This window comes from Trachurus trachurus (genome assembly GCF_905171665.1).
Source record: "Trachurus trachurus genome assembly, chromosome: 19".
Lineage (NCBI taxonomy): Eukaryota > Metazoa > Chordata > Actinopteri > Carangiformes > Carangidae > Trachurus > Trachurus trachurus.
In genome coordinates this window covers 4,784,440-4,811,416 of record NC_139913.1, presented here as the reverse complement: position 1 = coordinate 4,811,416, position 26,977 = coordinate 4,784,440, and the positions used below count along the sequence as shown (strand labels likewise).

The 26,977-nt window shown below is 45.4% G+C and overlaps 2 protein-coding genes across 2 annotated transcripts in view; one reads left to right on the top strand and one right to left on the bottom strand.

Annotated features, from left to right (window-relative positions):
* Positions 1 to 26,977, top strand: part of acsf2 (acyl-CoA synthetase family member 2) — a 288,967-nt gene that overhangs the window by 207,582 nt on the left and 54,408 nt on the right. The gene's annotated exons all lie outside the window — the stretch shown is intronic.
* The window catches only part of srcap (Snf2-related CREBBP activator protein), a 50,581-nt gene continuing 24,158 nt past the window's right edge, over positions 555 to 26,977 (bottom strand). Inside the window, 21 exon segments of the mRNA XM_083994775.1 lie at positions 555 to 2,328; positions 2,331 to 4,143; positions 4,468 to 4,555; positions 4,818 to 5,543; positions 5,606 to 7,709; positions 8,574 to 8,657; positions 8,815 to 8,991; positions 9,766 to 9,891; positions 11,037 to 11,151; positions 11,723 to 11,919; positions 13,078 to 13,247; positions 14,723 to 14,925; positions 15,796 to 16,175; positions 17,409 to 17,584; positions 18,723 to 19,118; positions 20,250 to 20,387; positions 21,260 to 21,424; positions 22,580 to 22,804; positions 23,661 to 23,812; positions 25,244 to 25,413; positions 26,137 to 26,323. Coding sequence (XP_083850901.1) covers positions 2,149 to 2,328; positions 2,331 to 4,143; positions 4,468 to 4,555; positions 4,818 to 5,543; positions 5,606 to 7,709; positions 8,574 to 8,657; positions 8,815 to 8,991; positions 9,766 to 9,891; positions 11,037 to 11,151; positions 11,723 to 11,919; positions 13,078 to 13,247; positions 14,723 to 14,925; positions 15,796 to 16,175; positions 17,409 to 17,584; positions 18,723 to 19,118; positions 20,250 to 20,387; positions 21,260 to 21,424; positions 22,580 to 22,804; positions 23,661 to 23,812; positions 25,244 to 25,413; positions 26,137 to 26,323 — 7,972 coding nt within the window. The 3' untranslated portion in view covers positions 555 to 2,148.

The window sequence follows — 26,977 nt, the reverse complement described above, 5'->3', positions numbered from 1 at the left end:
GCCTCCGTCCTTCCTCACACTACACAGTGGTGACAGTTTTAACAGGCCGAGCCCGCAGCTCCGCTCAGTTTCCGTGGTTACCTACGGTCACGATGCAACATGGCCGCCTCGGTTCGGTGCGTCGCCCACTTATGTGTTTGTAACGACTTGTAACAACTCATTCTAAGGTACCAGAAAGCTTTCATTTGTATGCGGGTGTGATTCGACTATAGTTAAATACATATTTATGACAGCAATATTTGATTTTTGCTAATAAAAAGCCAAATAAGTTACACCCTGGGGCTTTAAAGAGGAAGTATTATTTTAGGTCAAGTTCCTGTTTTTTTTTTGTTTTTTTTTTAAAGAAAACCTTCAACACAATGAAAACTGGCAACAAATTTTTGGTCTTTTTATTCAACTGTAATTGTCTTAATCTTTCAAGTAAAATAACGTGGAATTACAAGGGATCAAAAGGAATGCAACAAATGAAAGAGACAAATCAAAAAAAATAAAAATAAGACCATCACCGTGAACTCCCCTGCCTCCCCCTCCCCGTCCGCCCCCCCCCCTTCAAATATAACCTTTGCTCCAAAAATTGTTTTGACGAGTCCAAAAGTAAATCGACAATTTACAGTCATCTGGAACTGTACCAGTCATTTTTATTCACATATTTTGTCCAAGTAAATTTTTTTTGTTTTGTTTTTCTCTTTTTTTTTCTTCATTTTTTTTTTTTTACATGAACAAAGAGCAATGAAGTGACAAAACGTGACAAAAAAAAACCAACGAAACAACTCAGGTGAAAAAATAAAACATTAATTTGGTAGCACTGATGCACAGGGTGTTTTCTGGATGTTTTTGCAGGGGGGGGTTGTTTTTTCCATTTTGTTTGTCATTTTTTATTTTATTTTTCGTTTTGTTAGGCAGATTTTTTTTTTTTTGTCCATTTTTTAAATTTATTTTAAATAGAAGCTCAACACCCCGGCTTCAGGTGTTTCACAAGGCAATCTGAGGTTCAAACCCATTTGGCCAAAAGAGGCACTCTTTAATTTCAACAACATTAACTTTTTTTGCCCTTTCCGTATATATATATATTTATATATAAATACATGACGAAGTGGACTGAAACAAAAGCATTTTCAGGGTTTTGTGACGTCAATTAATTAATACATTTCGGAACTGTAGAAATACATTGTGAAATAACAAGGAACCAATTTATTTTTTACTCAAGTTGATGTAAAAAAAAAAAAAAAGAGAGAGAAAAAGAAAAACAAATTACCAGACCACAATGTTCTCAAAAAAGCCGAGGGCCACGTTTTTTTTATCGGATGTGCAAAATGAGAAATGCAAACAAAAAAAGAACAAAAAACAAAACAAAGGCTGGATTTGGATTAAAAAAAAAATGAATCCAATGAACAGACAGAACCGACGTGGAAAAGAAAAAGAAAAAAAGAAAAACAGGGGCCCAAGCAAAGACAAGCTCCAGCATAGTGCAGCAAAGATCACATTGACAGATCCGTTTTCTCTTCCTAATACCCTGGAAGAAGAAAAAATAATAAAATATGCATAACTTATCGACTGACTACGAAGAAAAAACAATAGTCAGGACATCGGCTGACGCGCAGGACAAAAAAAAAAAAAAAAAAAACCCTCAAAAAACTTTCTAAAACCTCCCAACTTACAATACAACTGGTCACTCGAAAGTTTTTCTTTTTTTTTTTCCTCCTCCATGTCACACAAAATGATGTTTTTCATCATCATCATCATCGTCGATAGCGGTTTAGCGCCGAGCAAGTGGCGCCGTGTAAATATCCTCCTAACATCTTGTTGAGTTGAGTGTTCCAGTCTTTTTAATGGGTTTTACAGTACATTATGTGAACTAACAACGTGCCTTCGTTTCCCGCCGCCGCCGCTGGACGCACAAAATATGGCGCCACGATTTGTATTTTTAATTTTTATGTAATTTTTTTTCATTTATTTATTACCCCTCAGTCCCGGCGTCCCTGAGCCTCCTCCCACGCCCGCTCCCGCCGCCGCCACCGACTGTGTGGCGTGGTGGCCTGAGCTCCGAGTGGAGAGGGAGAGGGCCCAAGAGGCAGCGAGGTCTCTGACTTGTGCAGCACTCACGTTTCTTCTTGCGTCCGTTTAGTTTTTTCCGTTTCTTGCGTCCGTTTAGTTTCGTTGAGTGCGGACAAAGCAGCAGCAACGCCTGAAGGTCGTGTCGTGACGTGTCGTGACGTGCTCTCGTATCGTTATCGAATCGACATCTTTGGCGCTCCCACTGTCGTCACCAAAAAACACCGTCATCATCATGTCTTGTTGTTGTTGTTGTTGTTGCTGCTGTTGTTGCTGTGACGCTGCTGCTGACCGGCGGAGGAGCGCGTGCCGGCCGCCGGCGACCGCGCCTGGACGGCCGCCAACGCCGCGACGCTGCGCAGCACGCGGTCCGGCGTCCCCCCCTCGGTCCCAGAGCCTGTAGCCGTAGCGTTGGCGTCCGTTGGCGGCGGCAGCAGCAGCTTCTGATGATGAGAGTGAGAAGAGTGTCGCCTGCTCTCCCGCCGCCGCTGCCGCTCCCTCCTTTCACCGCCGCGCTCCTCGCTGCCGGACGAGGCGGCGCGGGATCGTGACTCGCGTTGTTGCGTGTCCGTGTTCTGCGAGCTGATGCTGTTGTGTGTTCGCTGGCTGCTGTTGCTGCTGCTGCGGCTTCGGCTGCTGCGTCCACCGCCACGGCCGCCGTCCTCGCCCTCGCCGTCGCTGCTCATGCTGCTGCAGGCGCTGTGGCCGCGGGACGACGGCCGCCGCGTCTCGGCCTCAACGCCAACGTCCTTCCCCCTCGACGACCTCCTGCTCCCTCTGTCCGTCGTCGTCTTCTCCTCCGGCGGCTTCGACGACCTCTTGTACTCGCCCTCGAGCGGCGGCACCAGCGAGCCGGGGCACTGGCGGGTGGAGCGCGACGCCGAGCGGCTCGACTGAGTCGGCGGCGTCGACGCTTTGCCGCTCTTGCTGTTGGCGAGCGGCGGCAGCGAGTTGCTCTGAGGAGACGCAGCAACACTTTTGTTCTTCGTCTTCGGACAAGAAGACGAAGACGACGTCGACGAGGTGGTGGAAGAGGAGGACGAGGAAGCTGGCGGCGGCGGCGTTCCTGTGGACTTGGCCGAGTCTCTACGGGTGGTGTGGCCCGGCGTGTCCACTCGGCCTTTCATGGCGAGCAGTTTGGCGGCGGCGTTGAGAGCCGAGCATCTCTTCCCCAGCACCTCGGGCTCCGGCGGCGGCGGCGGAGGAGGAGGAGCGGCGGGTTTACTCTCTTGCGGCGGCGGCGGTTGAGATCCAGCGACAGACTTCCTGGTGATCCTTACAGAGGAAGTGTCGCTGCCCGACTCGCCGCCCGTGGACGCGTTGGCGTTGTTCGAAGCGGCTGTGTTTCTGTCGGAGCTGCGAGCCGCCGGCTTCTTCTTCCCCGCCGGTCGCCCGTCGTTTCCTTTCTCTTCCGCCTCCTTCTCCTGGTCCTGAAGGCGCCGTTTGGCCGAGCGAGTCAGCCGGCGCTCCTTCCTGCCACCATCACCGTTGTCGTCACCGTCGTTGTCCGAGTCGGAGGAGGAAGACGGCGACCTTGAGCGCCTTCTTCGAGAAGCGGCGGCAGTTTTGGCGGCGTTGCTATCATCATCCTCCTCCTTCTCTTTCTCCTTCTTCTCCGTCTCTCCACCTTCCTCCTCCTCCTCCTCCTCTTTGTTCTTCTCGTCTCCCTCGGCGGCGGCGGCGGTGACGTCCACCCGCCGCCTCTTCGCCGGATGTCGGTTCTCGTACGTGCGGCGGTGATGCGCGCGGCGGGTGAGCGTCGTGGTCGTGGAGGAGGAGCCGGCGGACGACGACGACGGCGAGGAGGAGCGAGTCGAGTCCTGGCTGCTCTGACGACTCAGCGAACGCTTCTGGTGTTTGGGAGGAGGAGGTTTCTGATCATCCTCTTCTTCTCCGGGCGCCGTTTCCTCCGTCTCCTCCGTCTCCTCCGCCGCTGCCGTCTGCTGCTGCCGAACTCCTTCTTCTTCTACTCTCTGAGCGGCGGCGGTGACGGCGGCGGCGGTAGCGGGCGGCGTTGTCTTTGCTTCTCCACCTGCGTCGTCTTTACTCGACTCCGACTCTTTGGCCTCAGATGAACTCTCCACCTTTCTCCTTTTAGGCTGAGACTTACAGATCTCCTCCTCCTCCTCCTTCTCCTCCTTCTTCTCGTCCTCCTTCATCTCCGACTCTTTCTCCTCCTTCTCCTCCTTCTCCTTCTTCTTTTCCTTCTCCTCCTTTCCCTCCTTTATCTCCGACTCTTTCTGTTTCGTGTCCGGAGCAGGAGAAGGTGAAGAAGGAGCAGGTGGCGTTTCCATTTCCGTCTCCATCTGGTCGGTTGTAGACACAGAGATCTGTTGGGTGGTGGTGGACTCAGGAGGAGGAGGAGGAGCAGCCGAGGAGGATGAAGAGGAAGAGGCAGTGGCGACTGTAACCGACTTCTCTGGAGCTGATGATGATATCGTCGTGGTGACGGTTTGTGGAGCATCGGTGGCGATGGCGGAGGTGGTGGTGGTGGTCGTCTTTTCTGCAGAAGAGGAAGAAGCAGAAGAAGGAGAAGGAGAAGAGGAAGAAGAAGCGAGGACTTTGGGGGATGGCGTTTCTGCTGCTGCTGCTGCTTTGACTTCTTCTGCTGGAGGTGGCGAAGTCACTGCATCCTCCTCCTTTGTTGCCGTGGTGACAGATGTTGTGGATGTGGAGGACGTTGTTGTTGTTGGCGATGGAGGAGACTCTGCTGTTGCTGCTGCTGTTGTGGCGATGACTTTTTCTGGCGCTGGTTTATCCGAGACGTTGGAAGAGGAAGTGGTGGTGGAGGTGACGTGAGACTTCGTACTGGCGGCAGATGTGACAGTCGTCCTCGTTGGTGTCGTTGGCGGCGGCGGCGTTGGTGGTGGTGAAGAAGCAGATGTGGGCGTGGTTTTGTCGGTGGTTGGAGTTGAACCTGTTGAGTCTGATGCCGTTGGTTCGACCGGTTTTATCGGAGCTGCTGTTGTTGTTGTTGATGATGATGATGATGTTGGCGCCGCTGTCGTGGAGCTCGATGATGAACTCGTCTGTTCTGTTTTGCCCGCCACCGCTGTTGTTGCGTTGGATGCAGAAGCTTCTGTTGGTGTTGTTATTGTTGTTGTCGCTGTTGTCACGGCAGCAGGGGATGATGTAGTTGATGACGGTTTTGGTGGCGAGGGCGGTGAAGGTGAAGGTGCAGCAGTAGGAGCGGCGGGGGCGGAGCTTATAACAGCTGGTGGCGGCAGCAGCGTGGCGTCCGGCGACTCCTTCACTGCAGCTGTAGTTGTAGTCGTGGTCGTTGTCGTGGCGACCGATGTGGCGTTCACCGTCTCTGATGCTGTGGATGGAGCTGCTGCAGCGGCAACGGTGACAGCGACGGTGACAGCGACGGTGACAGCGGTAGTAGCGGTGGCGAGTGGTGGCGGAGGTGGAGGTGTTGGTGTAGTCGTGGTCGTTTTGGCAGTGTCGGTTCCCGTCGGTTTCACAGTTGTAGAAGTTGAAGGTTTTGGCTCAGGAGGAGGCGGCGTTGCATCATCACCGGGCGGCGCCGAGGTGATGGCGTCGACAGGACAAGGAGGCGGCGGAGGAGGAGGAGGAGGAGGCGGTGTAGTGATGGTGATGGTCGTCGCCGTCGTCGTGGGAGCAGCTGTTGAAGACGACGTGGAGGAGGAAACTTGAGTTGATGCGTCTGAGCTCGGAGCAGCAGAAACCGTGTGTGTGGCCGGCGACGTGGCAACGGCGACTGGAGGAGGGGGCGGAGTCAACGGTGAGGCCTCGGCGTGTGCGGGAGCCTCGGCGTTAGTGTGTGTGTGGTCGGCGGCGATTTCTGTGACCTCCGACCCCGGTTGCGGCAGCGGCGTTGCTGTTGGCGGCTCTGAGTCAGTTTTAGCCAAACAAGACGCTGAGTCGGCGCTCGGCTCTTTTTTAGAGTTCTGTCCGTCACCACTGGCAACGGTGGTGGTGACGGGGGTGGTTGCGGGGGCGGCGGGAGCGTCCGGCGTGGTCGTTGTCGAGTCTTTGCGGGGTCGACCCCTCTTCCGTTTCGGCGACAGCGGCGGCTGGTTCCCTCCGTCCTCGCTGGGAGAGGTCGAGGTCGGCTGCGGCGAGGGCGTCGCCGTGGTGTCGGACTCGGTCGCTAACCTCGGCGGCGTCTTCGGCGGCCGGCCGCGTTTCCTCTTCAGCGGCGTCGCCAGAGAGTTCACACCGGACTCGGAGGAGGCGGTCGACGTCGCCGTGGCGGCGGCGGCGGCGGCGTCCTTCCCCGGCGGCGGCGGCGTGTCTGTCGTCGTCTTCTTGGCCTGGTTCCCTCCGCCGCGCCCTCGGCCCAGATGCTGCTGCTGCTCGCTGAGCTGCTGCGCCGCCATGCGGGACTCGGTCTCTAGGCGGCGCCGCACCGGGAGGTTTCTGAGCACCGGCATGTCGGGGGAGTGGTGCGGCGGCGAGTACGGCGGGTAACTCCTCACCGGCACCGGCGGCGGCGGCGGCGGTGGCTGAACCGTCGGACTCGCGGCAGCGGCGGCGGCGTCTTGGTCCTGAGGCGACTTGGTGACAGTGTCTTTAGTTTTGCCGTCAGGACTCGGCGGCGTTGGCGTTGGCGTCGTTGCTGTTGCGTCTTTTTCTTTATTCGTCTCGTCCGTGAAACCGGCGGTTGCGGCGGCGTTCTCCTCCGCCGTCGTTGCTGTCGTCGTCGTCGTCGTCGTCTCCTCTGACGAACCTCCTCCGCCCCCGGTGCCGCTCCCTCGCCGCCGCCGCCTCCTCGGCTCCTTCTCCTCCACCACGGTGACCAGTCGCCCCGGGAGCTTCCGTAGGACCTTGGCGGACGGCGAGTCCTCGACGAGGCCGCGCAGCACCTCGCCGTCCGCCGACTGGCGTTTGCGCGGCGACCTGGAGCTGGTCGAGGGCGGAGACATGGAGCTGTGGTCTTTGTCTTTACCGCCGCTGCTGCCGCCACCACCGTCCTCCTCCTTCGGCGTTGTCGTTGTAGCGTCCGTCGGGCCGCCGGACTCGAGAGACGACTCCGACATCCGCCGCTCGTTCTCCGGCTCCTTGTCGGCTTTACCGCTCCGCCCGTCGCTCTCGACGACGCCGGGTTGTTTCCCGCCGGGCGGCGCGGCGGCGGCGGCAGCGGTGGGAGGGGAAGGCACTGGACCGGCGGCGTGGGAGCGGTTCGCTACCGTCCTGGTTTTGGTCGTCGGGTGGTCGCGGGCGGGCGACGACGCCTTCGAGGACTTGGCGGACGAGTCTTGGAGTTTGGTGGATGACGCCGGCGTTTTCTGATGGTCGGTGCGGGACGGCGTCGTGGTGGCAGCGGCGGCGGCGTTAGCGGTCGTCGTCGTCGTGGACGCAGCAGCTGTGGCGCCGGCATCTTTGGCGGCTCCTCGTCCTCTCAGCCCCACGCGGGGTCTCTCAGGCACTTCTCTGGGGGTCGTGGGCTCGGCCTCGGCTTCTTCGGGCGACGCTCCGCGGAGTCGTCCGCTCGTCCGCGTGGAGGTGACGACCTTGTCCTTGTCCTTGGGTTTGCGGCCGCGGCGAGCCGGAGCGGGATGGGCCGGCTCCACGGACGCAGGCGGCGACAGGAAGTTGCCGTCGTCGTCGTCGTCGTCGGACGATGCGTGCAGCTTCAGCCCCTCCTCCTTCGCCTGGTCCAGACCTTTTCTAGCAGCTTCCACTTGTTCCTGAAGAGACAGAAACATGAATGAAGGAAACTGTGACAAGTCGTTTTTGTTCATTTTACAATTTTCTATTAAATATTTATCAATGTGAAGCTGAATTAATTAAAAATAGGAGTCAATTGATTAAAATATCAATATAAATGTCGATCTTATTGGAAATAAATCACACATTTGTTAATTGTTCAAAGTGGACCTTATCAAGGATATGTACATGTGTGAATTATTATATTTTATTTAATCTTATCCTTTTTTATCTTATTTATTCTGTTCTGATTTTATTTTAGTAATAATATTTTTATTTATGGTATCACTTTATAATAAGTACACACTATTAAGCATTAATAAATACTGAATTCATCATTTATAACACATGAATACTCATTAGTATGTAGTTTATAAACACAGTTAAAAATGTTTTACTCATCATTCATAAGCACTAACTGTATTTATAAACTACATACTAATGAGTATTCATGCGTTATAAATAAAAATTCAATATTTATTAATGCTTAACTAATGCTTAATAGTGTGTACTATTTCTCTCACTATTCAGGAGTTTCTAACAAAGAAAATTTCCCCCCGGGTATAAATAAAGTAATTCTGAATCTGACTAAAAGGGATGTTTAATAATAGACAACTTTATTACACATTTATCAAAAATAATGACAAATATTTTCCCGGAAACCCTCAAACGCCTCACTGCATGTGGCATAAAAACATAAAGGTTGAGTTTCAGATTCAGAGTAAAACTGATTCAAACAACTGAAACTACAGAAAATACATTTAAAAAAACTGCATTATCATGTTATTATAGCATCAGCTTTTACTTTAGCTATCATTTTATTTTTATTTTAAATGAGTTCGTACCTCTGCTTGCTTCAACTCTTCTTTACAAACGTCTTCTAACGAGGCCTCCAGGAAGTTCATGGCGTAACGTTCGATGGGCGTGAGCTGCAGGTGGAGAGAAGACACGACAACGTCAGACTAACTTTATTTTACTCCTGTGCAGTTTAAGACGTATATAATCCATAATTCAAATTTCGATTAATAGTTAAGTTACAGATCTTATCGATTGATTGATTGATTGATTGATTGATTGATGACTCACCTGCTCCACCAGAGCAGCTATTTCCTGCTCGGCCTTGGAGAGCTCCTCCACCTCCTCCTGCTCTCCTCCGTCGTCCAGAGGAATGTTCTCGTTGAACTCGGCGAGCTCGGCCACCTGCTCCGCTTTGGCCTGAGAGGCGGCGACGATGTCTTCCTCGTCCTCGGCGCGACACAGAGCCTGAGAGCGGATGCAACCGAATATGAGACGACAGATCTTCCTTTTTCTAAAATCTTTTTGACTGTGCAGCTCTCACAGTTTTTTTGTTGTTGTTATCTTAAAGGGATAGTTCAACATTTTGGCAAGTTGGCCCATTGCCATAATCCCTATAGTCATAGCAGTAGGTTCGTTACCTTTATTTGTCGCCGCACGCTATTTTTAGAACAGCGGAGCAGAGCCGCGAGCTGCTCAGAGCTACGCTACGGAGGCTCATGGGATTTCTTGATTTCCCTCATCAAATGATCATCTCATCATATGAGATAATAACACAACGTTACCAGACAGAATTGTTTTAGAGGTCAATTCATGCAAAACTGCTGATGCACGTTGCCTTCAGGGACAGTTTTTCATCAAGCAGTCTCTGCATTTGCCTCTAAAACAACTCTGTCTGGTAACGTCGTGTTATTATCTCATAGCGTGGTGAATGTGCAGGTCACAACTTGTCCACCAGAGCATTGTGGAGTTGTTGGATTGTGTATTTGATGAGGAAAACCAAGAAATCCCATGAGCCTCCGTAGCGTAGCTCTGAGCAGCTCACGGCTCTGCTCCGCCGCTCTAAAAATAACTTGCACCGACAATTAAAGGTAACAAACCTACTGCCATGACTATAGGGATTATGGTAGTGGGCCAATTTGCCAAAAATGTTGAACTATGCCTTTAAAATGTGCAAACAGACCAAAATAAATCTGGTAAAAACATCGTATATGTGTGTGTTTCTGTCCCGTGAGCTCTGACCTGCTCCAGGATGGTGGTGCTCTGCTTGTTGCCGGTCTCCTCCTCCTCGGGCTGAGGCACCGACAGCTCCACGGCGACCTCGCGTTTCTCCCCTTCGTTCATATCAAACAGCTCTCGGATGGTTTGCTGAGCGACGAGGGAAATGGAAATGGAAATGTTAAAATGTAAATGAGGCACAAACGATTCCTCTTGTACTCGAGATGAAAACAAAAGACTAAAAAAGGAGCCACTTGAAGCGACGTTATCGGGGCACAACCAGCTGTTCGAGTGCTGTCGTTTATTCACTGTATTCATGAGGAAATAAAGCAACAAGTGGTTTTGGTGAAAAGGTCGACGTGATCCAGTTTAATTAAAGTGGATGATGACAGATGACAGAGTATGATACTACGGAAGCATTCACTTAGAAAAACAGAAAAATAAACTACTTGGAAAAAAAATACTCCAAAGAACAGAAAATATTACTCAAAAAAAAAAGAAAAAGTCTATTTTTTATGACATAGCGAAATTTCAAAATCCCGTTAGAAGCTCCCACCTGCAAGTAGCGTGAGGACTGATTTCAAAATAAAGGTGCTACATCAAACTGCTCTAATTAGTCTCCTTTCAATATCAATCTGAATTTAATAAAGATAAGATAGATAAATGGGCTTTTCCTTTTACAAAAAAAATCTTTATCACCTTGCAAACTATGCAACTGAATCCGTTTTGGAAGGTCACTTTTATTTTTAAATCGGTCCTTATACTACAAAACAATGTCGGGGAGAGCTCGACTGTATTGTTTTGAAGTGAAGCATATACATATCATGGATCTAATAGATTTGTGATGAGGTGGAGGCTGACTTGACCACAGCGGTTAAACGTTACTTGCAGGTGGGAGCTTCTAGCAGGATTTTGAATTCTCATAAAGTCCGGACAAAAAAAAAAAAGAAAAAACTCAGAAAAACAAAACAAAAATGACTTCAGAAAACAAATTGCTCTGAAAAACCAGGAAAAAAAAGTAATTACTGCAAAAAACAGAAAAAAGTACTAAAAAAACCCAACCTTTTTTTCAAGTGAATGCGATATGCTTCTGTGTGATACATCTAAAACCACATCACATGATCAACAGAAAAACAAAAAAAAACAGTGAGAGGTGGAAGAAGCTGTGTCTGTTATCTTCTGCTTTCTCCTTTTTTTCCCTTCTTTGTGTGGGAAAAAACCCCCAAAAAAACCCTAAACAAACCTAGATGACTCATCAGTTTTGTGTGTGACGCTGAGTCACTGTAGGTTCCCACCTGTTTGAAAAAGGCAGTGGTGAAGTTTCCTCCCTCGATCGCCATATCTCCCAGCATCCTCTTCTGGTTGGCTTTCTTCAATATGTTCTCCTCCACCGTTCGCTCGCTGATCAGCCTGAAGAGGAACCGAAACACAGTCACATTTATTTATTGTGTCATATTGGTTTTATCAGAGTTTCTTTATTGTTTTATTTTTTTTCGTTTTGATTCCACTCCACTTTTTTAATTCACTTTCATTTCCCTCTTTATGTAGAACGACAATAAATCTTCTAACGCTGTGAAATATTTAATGATCTCATGTGCAATTTTTTAATCTATTTAATGCATTTTAATCATATTTATTGTAATGCAGTTCTCTAGTTTATTTATGATCTGTTTCTGTGGTGTGTTTTCCTTCTGCTCTGCATCTTTTGGTTGCACAGTTTGGAAAAAAAGCCCAAAAATGATCTGGTTTAGGCTTCTAAAATGTGATAATTTGATGAGTATTAGTGAATATTTAAACTTAAATTGTTGTACATCTTTGTGTCTGCCCTCCACAGCTGCACTGACACCTGCATTAATCTACATTTAGACTCAACCTGAGCGCTTTCCTTTCTGGTTAAGAACTCTCTCTCTGTTCTTCTATCAGGTGATTCAGGTTGAAAGTGAAAGTGAAAGCATCGGTACGACGGCGTCTCTCCCTTCACCTGTAGATGTGGACGTCTCGGGTCTGTCCGATCCGATGGCAGCGGTCCTGCGCCTGAGCGTCCATGGTCGGGTTCCAGTCGCTGTCGTAGAAAACCACGGTGTCGGCGCCCGTCAGGTTCACGCCCACGCCGCCGCTGCGAGTCGACAGGATGAAGCAGAAGATGCGGCGGTCGGCGTTGAAGCGCTCCATGAGAGACTGAAAGAGGAGGAGGGAAGATTTGATGGTGAATTATTTTTCTTTTTTCCCCAGAATCCCCACCCCAAAAAGTAAATAAATTAAAAAAATTTAAAAAAAAAAAGAGTAAATCTAAGACAATGTGTTTTAAATATATTGTAAAAGAGGACACATATACACACATGATAAGAGAATATTACAATAAGTGAAGCCAGTGGTTGTCCTAATTAGTTTCATGCACGTCACATCACAGCTGACGTCACTGTGACGTTACGACATTCGCTGGAGGCAAAACAACTGAACCAGCGTCTGTTTAGACAGGCGTCTACTGTGTACGGGACAGGTTTTAAATTAATTTTGAACAAATATTATGCTCAGCAAAGATGGAAAATATATAGTAGGTTCTGTTTAAAAGAGTAAGAATAGAAGGAAAGAGTCGGATCCAGAGCAGCATTCATTTACAAGCACTGTAAATCTTGCAAATAAATGTGTACTCCGCCCACAGACTGTGTCAGTCAGGTTCTCAACGGGCCGGACCGAACAACACGACCGGACGCACCGGGTTCAGGTTGAAAACATTTAATATCTCGGGTTGCGTCGGACCATGTGCTTCTTTTTTCTTTCTTCTTTCTTCTTTTTTGCTGCGGTCTGGCTGAGAATTAATGCTTCAATACCTGCGGATCGGACCAGGTTGGGTCTTTGAAACCTGTACGCTACTGGAGTCAACTTTTTAAAATAACACTCACAATCTCGGAGGGTGAGTGTACTAACATATTCACTAAAATATGTGTTTTCCTCGTCCATTCTTGAAAAAACAGTGCGTTAAAACCTCCTAACCAGCGTTTACAAGCTACCGTGTTTGAGACGTTTTGCCTCCAGTGATTGCCCCGCCTACTTTGAATTACAATCTGTGAAGGGGTCTATAAAGTGAGAGTAAAATGTAAACAACAGAACCCTTTTGTCTTTCTGAGTCTGATTTTCTGATTGATGTGTGATGCTCTTGAATGACTTGAATGGATGCGAAGTGTCGGGACGGAGCGGAGACGGATCCAATAGAAACTGGGGGTAGTGTATGTTTTATTTTTTCCAATTTCATGGGATGGAGGGATGGCATCTTTCCAGGTGGTAAATTATTATTCCTCCTCCTAACTCCTTCTCCTCCTCGCAGCGAGGACTCACCTGTCTCATCTCCACCCGCGTGCTGCCGTCCAGACGCAGGTAGATGTGTCCGTGGTAGTTGAGGAACTGCTCCAACACGTCCAACATCCTCGTCATCTGGGTGAAGATCAGCACGCGGTGGCCGCCGGTCTTCAGCTTCCTCAGCAGCGTGTGGAGCGTCTGGAGTTTACCTGCATGAACACAAACACACACACACACAAACACAAACACACAGCAGGAAGTTAACAACAAAACAAAACAACACACAGGCAGATTATTTCATAGCATCAGTAATAAGTCTCCTCTGAATCAGCTCTTGCCTCCTTCGGTCATTTACACATTAATGAAACATTGATTTTTACAAGACGAGTTCCTGAGCCGAGGTTCGCAGACGAATAATAATCAGTGCTGAGCTCCGTCCGACACTAAAGAGACGGCACGACGACAAATAACTAATCAATACTCTCAGGACTTTGAAGCCTTGTTTGTTCCGTAGCTTCTTCACCTGATGTCACACTGATTTATACTGTTATTAAAAAACCCTGATTTACAATTTGGACCCTGAGAGACGGTGTCAGTCGTCAGCGTTTTAGCACAGAAACTGATTTTATTGAAAAGGAATGAAAATAAAAAAAACACATACAACTGTGGTGAAGAGAGACATAACAAGAGAGAATTATAATATATTAAACTATAATAAAGTTTTACAGCATCTTGCGACCTTTTACAGATGTAATGATGGAGACAGAATGAATTCAAAAATTACGAATATTAAAAAGTAATTTCATTTTGCTCAATTCAATTAATTTAACGATTTTCTATTCTACTTTTTCTTTCTGTCTGGTTTGTTGTTTTGAGTATAAGATAAAGATCATAAAAGAAAAGAAAAGAACAAAGGTTTAACTTAAGGCCTGGAGGAAAAACAATAAATAGAAATACAAAAAATAGAATAAATAGACATGATAAACAGAGAGTAACATCTAAATATAAAAAAATAAAATAAAATCTAGCTAAAAAACTTGTTATTGCATTAAAGATGTAGTATGAGAGACAGTCTGTGTCCATAAAGACTGTACTGTTCATGAGTCTGACAGCTTCAGGAAAGAAGCTCGACCTCAGATAAGATAAAGATAAATAAATAAAGGAAAAGATAAGATTAAGATAAAGATAAAATAAGATAAGATATGATAAGGATAAGGATAAGATAAGATACAACGATCGAGGGATTTTATTGTCATTCCAACATGCAGAAAGAATGAAGAAAGGACGAAATAACACAATAAACAGAAATAGAAAAATAGAATATATATGATAAATAGAGGGTAACATCTGAATATAAATATAAATTAATAAAAAATAAAATAAAATCTAGCTAAAAAAACTTAAAGACGCAGCATCGGGGACAGTTTGTGTGTCCATAAAGACTGTACTGTTCATGAGTCTGACACCTTCAGGAAAGAAGCTGGATCTCAGATAAGATGAAGGTAAAGGAAAAGAAAAGATAAAGACAAGGTAAGATGTTGTGAAAAGAAAAGATATTAGATAAAGGAATATAATAGAAAAGATAAAGGAAAAGATAAGACAAGATACAATAAGATAAGACAAGATAAGATGTTGTGTCTGCTAACTGTCGATAAATAAAGTTTTCCCTGTCCGCTCCACTCACCACAGTCGTACTGGATGAGCCTCAGGTCGGGGAACTGCGTCCTCATGTAGCACTGGATGCGGTGGAGGGAGCGGGTGAGGGGGGCGACCGTCGACTGCAGCTGCGAGGAGAAGACGCTCTGCTTGTGGCTCAGCGAGGGAGGCGGGTGGCAGCAGTGCATGGAGATGGGCGGAGCTTCCACCGGAGGGATCGCAAAGGTGAACCTGAAAACAACACAGAAGAATAAGAAAACAAAACAGTTAAAGGGATACGCCAACATTTTTTTTTGTGTCTTTCCTCACTCCCGAGTCCATGACCAGCAGATAGACCCCATCCTTTCGACTGTGCGTGCAGTAACGAGGGAGATAGAGCCGTATCGCCCGTAATTAGCTTAGCTCAAATACTGGAAGTGTATGGGTAGTGTTAGCCTGCCTCCACCTAAAGTCATCAGAGAAACTCTTCAGCAACTCTAAACGGAAACCGGCGGGCCGATCTTCGTCTCAGAGCTGACAAAACTCTCCGGTAGGCTAAGGCATCTTGAGCGGTCAAATGCCGGTAACGGGACGAGATCGGTCAAAACGGAAGGTTCAAGCAAAGACGGTTTATTTTGGTTCAAGCTAGCTACATCGAGGGTAGGTTAGCTTCCTATTTCAAAGTAAAAGTACAAATTCTATCGTCATGGTTTTCTGTATGTAAAGGGCAACGGGTGTTTTATTTTGTGAAAGTAACCGGACGTGCGTTGGTCACAACGGCTAGCTTGAGCAGCGCCGAATTCATCCAAACAAAACTGTAAACAGCTGGTATTTAGACAAATTAACGACACACTGCTGATCTAAACGGCTACTTTCTCACCTAAACATGTTTGAAATGTTGATAAAGTGATATATTTACAGAGTTTAGAGCTAAAATGAAATCAGCTTCTGACTGCTGATTTCAGCTCGGGTAGGAGGCAGGCTAACACTACCTATACACTTCCAGTGTTTGAGCTAAGCTAATTACGGGCGATACGGCTCTATCTCCCTTGTTACTGCACGCACAGTCGTGTTTCCCTGTCGTATCCACGGTAACGCACCGTCCGTCAACCATCGACCTACCTGTCTATGAGGTCACTGAGCAGCTCCACCCGCTGCTCGATGCTGTGGATGGCGTCTCTCACGGCACCGCTCTGACTCCAGTAGTCGTATTTGTTCTGCCACTGAGCGAAGAGGCAGCTGCTGTGACCCGACCGGCCCCACTGCCCCACCCCCACCTCCTCCTTCTGCCCCTCCCCCTGAGAGGAGGAGGAGGAGGAGGAGGAGGAGGTGGTGAGAAGAGGAGGAGGAGCCGGAGACGGACGGGGGCCCGGGAGGAAGGTGAGGAAGTCCAGAACCTCGCGGCCGTACACGGGCGACGCCGAGCAGTGATGCTCGTTGACTCTGGCGATGAAGTCGAGGCGGCTGTCGTTCTGCTGCTTGTAGCTGTCAGCCAACCAGGACTGAGGAGGAGGAGGAGGAGGAGGAGGAGGAGGAGGAAGAGAGGAGGAGGAGGAGGAGGAGGAGGAGGAGGAGGAGGAGGAGGAGGAGGAGGAGGAGGAGGAGGAGGAAGAGGAGGGAGGAGGAGGAGGATGAGGTGGAGGAGGAAGAGGGAAGAGGAGGGAGGAGGAGGATGAGGAGGAGGAGGAGGAGGAGGAGGAGGAGGAGGAGGAGGAGGAGGAAGAGGAGGGAGGAGGAAGAAGAGGAGGAGGAGGAAGAGGTGGAGGAGGTAAAATGAGGTGGAAGAGGAAGTAGAGGGAAGAGGAGGAGGAGGAAGAGGAGGACAAAGAGAAAGAAGAGGAAAAGGACGAGGAAGAGGGGGAGAAAGGGGAAGAGAAGGAAGAGGAGAAGGAAGAGCATAAAGAGGAAGAGGGGAAGGAGAAAAAAGAGGAAGAGGAAGACGAGGAGGAGGAAGACGAGGAGGAAGAGGGGGAGAAAGGGGAGGAGAAGGAAGAGAATAAAGAGGAAGAGGGGGAAAAGGGGAAGAGAAGGAAGATGAGAAGGAAGAGAATATAGAGAAAGCGGAGAAGGATGAGAATAAAGAGGAAGAGGAGGAAGAGAATAAAGAGGAAGAGGAGGAAGAGACGGAAGAGGGGAGGAAGTTGGAGAGTAGTTTAAATACATGTTAAAATACTGTCAAGTCCTATAAATAATCCCAGTTTTTTCTTCTTTACTAAACTTCTGTCAACAACCCTCAACACTTCCTGGTTGTTTTTCACAATAAAAGTCTGCCTTTAAAAAAAAAGGCTGCAGGACTTTTAATCTAATAATCCTGGAGAAAAGGTTGCGTTTCATTCAAAGTAACTGAATCACAGACTCTTCAAGTTCATAACAGACGTATAATGATAATTCTGCTTCACATACTTCAGGTTTAATCTGTCATTCTGTATTAATATGTGCATACATTGTCAATATTGTTAATCTATATGTATTTATTTTCCATTAGTTTGCTGTCAGAGCTTGATAAGATTAATGTTTGTCGTCTTCCTCTCTGGATGTATTATGTTTTTTGATGTTCTACTTTGAATTTAATAGATAAAAAGGAGGTGAAAATATTAATCCACATGGAAACACAAAGAAAAAGCTCAGGAGTTTTCAGTCTGAGCTTCATATTGAATTCATCAGAACAACAACAAACATGGAGGAAGGTTTTTAGTTTGTTTAGCTGAGCATCAGGGTAGAAACGACTTCCTCACCATGTGGAACGGGGAGCGAGGCGGCGGTCGGGGAACTCTCCGGGGCGGGAGGTGAGGTCTGGACGACGTCACGCTCGGCCTCGGCTTCGTGGTCGCTGGTGTTTGACCGACGCCTCCGCTGATGTCACGTGGCGCCGCTGAAGGTTTGGACACAGAGGACGAGACCGAAGCTGCAGCTGAAGAGGAGGAAATAAATAAATAAGTTGAGGTAATTCAGAGAAGATTAAAGGTTAAAGAAATGATCAGATCATTGATTAAATCCTATCCTGTATTCTATCCTGTAATAGATCTAATCCGACTTTTCTGTGCAAGAAATGTTATTTTTCTATATTAAATCTACCACTGTCAAAGTTAACGTAATAAATAAAACATTAATAGTAATTCCCTTTAATATCTCAATTAACAAATGTTGTTTTGGCCTTTGATCCATCAAATCAAGTTTTAAACTAAACCATCTCTGTCTCTTTGGTTCATGTATAACGTAGTTTTACATTATTAAAAACAGCTCTTTAAGGAGCATTTTGACGAAATATAAAATGTGCAGTTAATGATTATTAATCATTTTAATCGATTGACAGCCCAAACTCCTAAGTGTTTGATAAGAAATTCAACTTAAGCTTCAGACTGATGAATTGTTTATACTATAAAATATTGTAAAATAGTCGAAATAGTCAGTTTCCTTTATTTATCATTACCTATGGACACTGATGATTTAATATTTTAGCCCTAATTAAAACCTCCCTTGATTATCTCGGCGGAGCAGAGCCGCGTTTTGGAGTTGCTGGATTGTGTATTTGATGAGTTTGATGAGGGAAACCAAGAAATCCCATAATGAGCCTCCGTAGCGTAGCTCTGAGCAGCTCACGGCTCTGCTCCGCCGTTCTAAAAACAGCTTGCACCGACAATTAAAGGAAACGAACCTACTGCTATGACTATAGGGATTATGGCAATGGGCTAATTTGCCAAAATGTTGAACTATCCCTTTAAAATATTTTGTGTAAATCATTTTTAATGTAAATATATTTTTGACTTCATTTGATTTTTACACATTAATAGAGTTGTGAATTGAATTAATGCATAATAATCATGATAATTGTAACACCGTGATTATTTCTCTGACAATAAATCTATAATCGTGACACCCCTGCTCTACACGTTTCCTTTTACACACAAGACACACAACATACACACATGCAGAGTAGATTAAAACAAATAGAGTGAGATGTGAGATGTTAGTAGTAGAAGTAGAAGCAGGGATGCGACCCGGTTCTACTGGTCATGCAGCTCAGACAGAACCGGGACTCCTCCTCTCACCTGGCTGCTGCTCTGCGCCCGACGGAGGAGGAGGGGGAGGAGGAGTGGGGGGAGGGGGCTGCACTACTTTGAGGACGGGGCGGGGGGGCTGTGGCTGGCTGGAGGAGGAGGCGGCGGTGGGGGTTCTGGGAGGAGCTATGGTGTAGTGGGCGGTGGCGGTGGCGGTGCGCTGGGCGATCTGCAGCGGAGCGGCGTGTCTGACGGGGGTGGAGGTGGCGGTGGTGACGACGTGCAGGGAGGAGGAGGAGGAGGAGGAGGAGGAGGAGGGGGGGGCCTGAGGAGCAACACGGGGGGAAGGGGCCACGGCCAGGGTGGGCACGGGCCCGCCCTCCTTGCCTGCTGACTGACGCACAACGATCTTCACGACGCCGGGGCTGCTCACCATGGAGGAGGCCACTGAGGGGGGACAGAGAGACATGAGGAGAGGCTCCACTGCACTGGTCAACATCAAGGTTAAAGGACAAATTCAACCTGCGGCTCCAGTTTCCTGATATTTTAGGTTTAAAATAATTCATCTGCAGATTTTCTTTTTAATCTTAGTCTCTTAGTCTTTTAATTTTAGTCTCCTGTTCTGCAGTAGTTATATCTGTTCTGTTCCACAAAACCGCTTTTTTTTTTTTTTTTTTAAATAGACAACGTCAGATGGCTTCAAACATAAGAAAGACGACATGTTTGCAAACGGAACTGTAATACAAAGTCTCACACGAGAGTCAAGTTGATCAGTATGTTTACAGGTTGTAGGGCTGTCAGAACGAACTTCACTGTTCGAAAACAGAATTCAAATTATCTTAAAAACTGAAAACATTCAAAAGGTGAAACTGACGTTCCAATGCGTAACTTCCTCAACAACGCAAATTAAAGTTGTGTGTTGCGACGTTCTGGGCAGTAAACATGTTGATAAAACAAACTATTTTGTTGTGGTTGTGCACAAACTAGAGGTGCAGCTTCAAATATACGAGCAGAGTTTTTTTTACATGCCCGTTTGTTCGGTTGGGTCGCTGCATCACTTCTTCTTTTTTTTTAATCGATTGATCCGTGGACCACTTGCGTGCCGATCCGTGGGGAGCGATCAGATCAACTGTGATCCGTTGCACCACTACTTACAATATTCCAATTTCTCTTCTTGAAGTTTTATATTGAGTTGGTAAAACTTAAGTGTTTTACCAACAAATGTTACATAACAGATTTGGTTGGAACGTGACATAATAATAAGATGGTATAGGTGTAATGAGCTAAATAAAACAAACAAACAAAAAAAAATAACTAATAAATTGAAAAAATGAAGCCATCTGACATTGTCTGTGCAAAAAATAAATAGTGGTTTTGTGGGATGTAAACAGCCTGAGATTTGTCTTCTCCCATTCTACGCTGCTGTGGCGACGCGATGAACAGGAAACATTAAGAAGAAAATCTACAGATTAATTATGTTAGACCTTAAATATTAGGAAACTAAAGCCCAAGTTAAATTTGTCTGGAATTGTCCTTTAAAGAGAGAGGATGAGGAGGAGGAGGAGTCGGGGTAAAAACCTTGAGCGGAGGCGTTATGAGGCAGGCGGTTGGCCGGGGGGGCAGTGGGGGAGTTGGCTGCGCTCTGCACCGACACCTGTGCAGGTTGGCTGATGATGTGGTGCTGCACGCCGCTCGACACCAGGTGCATCACGTTACCTGCAGAAAGAAGAAACAGACTCTTCATCATCATCATCTGCTTCAGTCTTATCGTCATGGCGATTCTCTCAAGCAATGAGCTATACTTTACAATGATAAATCTTGATTCACTTTAAACAACTGAACTGAGTTAACTTTTCCTACCGGAGCAGCCTCGTGTCTCTACATTGTTACTTCTGTTTGCATCACCGACACGTTACACAATGTTGAAATATTTGTGCACAATTACAACCTAAAATCCCGTCTCACTCCAAAAATAAATATTCCACACTCTTCATTTTCTGTTTCTTTCTTTCACAGTTTGTTTTGTGTTGTTTTCTTGCTCAATAGTAAAATAAATAATCATCTTATCTAGTATGTTTTGTCTTATCTTGGATATGTTATGTATAAATGCTATGAACAGTTGTAAATGGGGAAAATAAAGTGAAAAACTGAAGTATAAATAATAATTAAAATGTATAGATAACAATTATTTCACAACTTTACTTAAAACAAATGAATTGAACTGAATGAAAACACATTACAAAATGTTTAAATAGGTGTGTATAACTTTCTGTTTCTCTTTCTCAATTACAGGTTTGTTTTATATATGCAAGTGAAGGTGTGTATGCATGTACAGATATGTGCATGTATGTGTTTTATTCTTATTAATGTTGATAATATCATTCTTTATACTTAGTCTTTATACATGATATGCAAATATAAAGCAAGAAAACAACACAAAACACTATGTATGGGTGTAAATGGAAAAAGAAATTAAGTGAAAATGCATTATGTGACATCACTGTTAATAAAAAACGATTCTCTCGCTGCTGAATCTTTGTAAATTAATGTGAAAACACTGATCTGGATGCAGCTCGTCCTGCTCTGACCTTGAACCTGGCGTGGAGCGGCCGCTGGGACCTGGTGGATCTGAGCTCCAGACAGAGTCAGCTTGTTGCCCTGCAGCTGGAAGGTGACGGGTTTACTGCCCTGGCACGACGACACAGGTCGCCCTGCCAACGAGGCGAGCTGCGCGATGCTCACGACCTCGCCGGCTGCAGAGAGAGAGAGAGAGAAAACATGAATGAATCACTGGCTAGTGTCTTATGTTATGCTGTTCTGTGCTGGGGAGGCAGTATATTCATTGATGACAAGAACAGAATTAATAAGATGATAAAGAGGGCTGGCTCAGTGATTGGTTTTAATCCAGACAAGCTTGAGGTAATAGTGGAGAAGAGAACAGTCCTTCTCTATTAGGGATGTCACGATAATAGATTTTTTTGGTACGATTATTGTCAGAGAAATAATCACGGTGTTACGATTATCACGGTTATTATGCATTAATTAATTTCACAACACTATTAATGTGTAAAATCAAATATAGTTAAAATGTACATTACTAATTATAAAATATTTTAAATATCTATTAAAATATGACCAATTATTAATCCACCAGGAGAAGTGCTTGAAATATTCAAGTCATTAATTGTCATCGATACCAAATGTTTAAGTTAATTTTAATCTTCTTTTTTTTTTATTACAAATGACACTCAGCATTTAAATTCCTACCATTTCAATGCTACGTTAGGTAAATGGACCAGTATCTGTGCATTTACCTTTACTTTGGCGCCACATCTGCCGACACAGTTCATACATAATCTTTTTTGGGAAAGTGACGGTATTTAGGAATCTTTGCGATCAATTAATTGTGGCGTTTAATAACGCGATTAATTGTGAAAACAAGTAATTGTGACATCCCTATTCTCTATGAAAACCACCCACTCCACAATACATTTAAGGATCTTAAAAGCTCCTTCAGTGAGCGGTTAGTGATTCCTCAGTGTTCTACTGAACGACTTAGACGCTCCTTTGTTCCTGCAGCTGTCAGATATTTTAACCACAAATAGCGTTGTTTTGTTTTTTATCTTCTGGAGGTGTATATTTATTTATCCTTGCCTATATTAATATCAATTTAAATCACTTGCTTTGAGCAGCCTACTCTGTCGTATGAAGTATCCAATCATGTTGATAAGTTTTGTGCAATGGTATGGAAATGTTTGTATTGTTTGCTTTGCCACCCAATAAAAACACATACATCCACTTAACAGTTTCCCCTTGGGGATCAATAAAGTTTTCTAATCTAATCAGAGGAAGATGATTCATGAGGCGGCTGCAGCAGAGACAACACATGACCATGAGGAGGGACTCACAGGGCAACCTGGCCTGCATGTCGGGGCTGAGCAGGACGCGCTGCGGCATCACGCTGCCGGGCGCCGCGTGGGCGGCGATGCCGGCGACGCAGGAAGCAGCAGCAGCAGCGGCACCAGGAGGTCGAACCGTCAGAACCGGCTTCGGCACCGTGGACCTGACGGCGGTCTGAGCTGCAGGATGCATGGACGGGCGGGGAGGGGGCGTAGTCGCCACCGTGCACACCACTAAGAAAAAAAAAGCACAACAGGAGAAATAAATAAGAGTCCTGGAAGAAACATGATGAGTAGGTGGGTTTATATGGAGACGTTTTCCTCTTTCTGACTGAATTCATACACATATATACGTCCTATTTGTTATGAGCTTTTTTAGGTAAATTGATATGTACGTTCAGTTGTATTTTAATGCATTGCTTCATCGTTGCCCTTTTTGGTTCTTAGGTTGCCTGTAACATCTGGCCAGGGACAACGGATGAAAATTAGCCTTACTGGCTAACTGTGGCTCACTTGCAGTTTCTTTTAAATTCTGTTGATCAGTGTTGCACTGTCTCTGTCAAATAAACCAATAAATTAAAATTAAGTTAAATTAATCTTTCAGGTTTTAACTGTTAGCATATGATATGACCAGAAAAATGAGGCGTGACACACTGGTTTAGGCCGAAATAATTTAAAAATTAAATTTTTCCTCTTTTTTTGGCTGAGTACGAATACTAGTGAGCCACGTCGAGTCCAGTCCAGATTTTAATTTTCAGTCCCAATGAGAACTCTAGAAATCAAAACATCCTGCGACTGATCACAGATCAGATCTGAGGTCTGATCAGCACAGTAGTTGTTCATTGTTTTGACACTTCAATTCAACCATTTGCAAGTGAAGAAATGTCACTACACATTTACGTCGACACGGAGTAGAAAGAACAGAACCAGACAACTTCCAGTTTCACTGCAGTTCATCTGATTGAGCTGTTCATGTGGAGCATTTTCATTTGGTTTGGACTATAAACCGGTTCTTATCAGAATATTGGTCCCCATGTAAACCCAGCTATTGAGTGTTTTCTGTGGGTGCAGCTTAGTCCCGTTCACTCACCTTGTTGGACGACCGGAGCGAGAGCGGGAGCAGCAGACGCCTCGGTCACAGCAGGAAGTCGAGGCGTCTGAGCTGCAGGAGGAACGGAGCAGGTGGGTTTGTTCATCAGCAGCACCGGCCGGTTGTCTCCTTTAGGAGGCGGCTGGAACATCCTGCAGCAGAGAGAGAGAGACAGAGACACGTACAGTAAAGAAAAGGTCATTCATTTGTTTAACAAGATGCACGTTCCTGACAGGAAACACTGAGGGCTGCAGCTTGTGTTGTTCCACTGGAGAATATAAACTGTATTTTCCTCCTGACTGAGACATCAGCCCCGCCCCCGCTCTCTAAAACCGACCGGACATCAGAGACGACCTCGACATTTTGTAGGTCAAAGTTGAATCAGACTGAACTCGGCGCAGAGCGGAGGAGGTCGAAGCCGGTCGTGACCTGAAGTTAATGTGTCTCATGGACAAGAATGAGGAGTGAAGTCTGAACAAGGAAACGTTTTCACAGCATCTCTACAGATTTAGATATTTAACCAAAGCTGCAAAATGAAGTCAATATTACACAACAACACACCTCATTTTTACATTTTTTAAATTATGTTTTGGCCCTTTTGCATTAGTATTATATCATTTTTAAATTATGTATTGCACTCAAATTATGTAGCACAGTATTTAACCTATGTCTAGGTTGCTCCCTTTGCACTTGTAGCATATATTCTATTGTTTTAGACATTGTAGGACATATTTTATCATATACTTCCTCTTTGTATCCTATTTATCTTCCTTGCACTTTTCCCTTTGGAGCATCCTGGCAGAAGAATTTCCTTTGGGATGAATAAAGATCTATCTATCTATCTATCTATCTATCTATCTATCTATCTATCTATCTATCTATCTATCTATCTATCTATCTATCTATCTATCTATCTATCTATCTATCTATCTATCTATCTATCTATCTGTCTATTAAGATGTCTATACTTCTGAATCTCATCAGTGTTTGTGATAAAAACAAAAAGAAAAGGAGAAACCTGAATTTAACTTGGATGATTTAAAAAGAAAATAACAAAAACAATCGGTGCAGTTCGTTAACCTGCTGGTGCGTTTAACGTTTCAGTTTGTTATGACTGAATCGTTTACTGATGGAAAAAACAAAACTAATCGATTTCTCTGCATCAGTCCATTAGTTCACAGCAGCATCAGCTCTATCGACAGGTTCATGCGTTGGTTGACTGAGCAACGTGAGAAATGTCACAACGTTGTTTCTTAAAAAGTTGTTTTCAGTGCAGAAAAACATGTTTTAAACTTTTGTTTTGTTCGTTAAGAAACTGATGTAAATTATCCTGATGCACCTTTGGTTTGTTTCCAGCTCACAGTCGCCTTCCTTGGCCGATATATACACACTTATAAACACACGCACACACTGATATGACCTTTAGTAAAAGCATTTAACCCACAGGCGACAGTGTGAGTGTCTCTGCACCAACCAGAGGAAAAACTGATGCAGCATGTGTCAGATTTTCTCTGCACAGACTAATAAATAAATAAATAAATAAATAAATAAATAAATGAAGTGGCAGATGGTGGAGTTTGTACCTGTTGACCTTCATGCGGACCGGTTTGGGTCGGGGAGGGGGTTCGGGCGACTCCATGATCTCCTGGATCAGCTGGCGGCCGACTTTGTGGCGAGGCAGGAACACGTCAGCCTGGTAGCGGGACACACGGCTCTCCAGACCGACCAGATCGAACAGCGACAGGTCGCAGCGCTGGGGATAAAAGAAACAACAAACGTTTTTTGTTTTTTTTTAATGTTTGATTTTGAGTTTGATCTGTCACTGTTTATTGTTGGGACTGTTTTTCTATAGTTATTTGTAAAACAGAGAGTATGATTTATATGTTAATTAGAAAATTACGAATAAAGTGTTAAAAAAAAAAAAAATGAAACTCTATCAAACATCCACGGGGGTTTCGTTTCCACTGGACCCTGAAATCTGTTCACTGGGGAACTTTACTACCGTAATCCCAATCTTGAGACAAATTATGCAAAGAAATTTACAGAAATCCTTTTGACAATTGCAAAGAAATGCATTGCAATAAAGTGGAAATCTCTAGAGAAAATAACTTATTGTATGCAGAAAAATATGTCAACCATTAATTAAACCATTACTTTATATGGAATCAAACCAGGTTGACTAATTTCTCTGTATTGGAGCTCGACTTGGCCTCATCTATGAAAAGTGACGCTGTTGCTCCTTGTCTCTCTCTGTATCTCCAATTATTGCATAATGTATTTTACTTATTCATTTGTTTTTCTCCCCTTTCTATTGTCCTGTCATGGTACACAGTGTTCATTTTATTTTTACTATGTTGTCTTTTTTCTTGATTTGATTTCGTCTCATCAGTCGGTAACTGTAACTTTGTTCCTGAAAAAAATCCAAATAAAAAAATCTCTCGTTGCTTCAGATAGGTGAGTGTAAAGTGGCGTGTACCTTCAAAGGAGACACGTCCAGCGCGTCCTGCACCAGGGAGGCCGTGTGGAAAACGATGCGCTGCGTGATGAAGGGAGACTGGATGGGCCGGGGGTCGAACAGGTTCGGGTGGTTACAGACTTTACGCAGCTGCATGAGGATGTTGATCACAGACATGAAGTGACCGCTCGCCAACGTCTCCCTGGTCCTGTGGACAAGACGGAGAAGGAAGAGACATCACTGTTAATATGAGCAATAAAACAATACACTAACATGTGATGACTATTTTGATTAGTTCATTAAAGGGATAGTTCAACATTTTGGCAAATTGGCCTATTGCCATAATCCCTATAGATTTAGAAGTAGGTGTGTTACCTTTATTTGTCGGTGCAAGCTATTTTTAGAACGGCGGAGCAGAGCCGCGAACTGCTCAGAGCTACGCAACGGAGGCTCATGGGATTTCTTGGTTTCCCCTCATTAAACTCATCAAATACACAATCCAACAACTCCAAAACACTCTGGTGGACAAGTTGTGACCTGCACATTCACCACGCTATGAGATAATAACACAACGTTACCAGAGTTGTTAGACAGAGTTGTTTTAGAGGTAAATGCAGAGACTGCTTGATGAAAAACTGTCCCTGAAGGCAACACACATCAGCGGTTTTGCATGAATTTCCAAAATGCCAAAATGTTGAACTATCCCTTTAACAATTTAGGTCAGAAAAAAGCTAAATATTTTATGAATGAAGCCTCTAAAATGTGTCAATTTGATGCTTTACTTAGTCTTAGATTTTAGTTTCTGCAAAAAACCAGCAAAGTGAATATGTTTTCATATTTCAGAAACTAAAAGGATTAGATA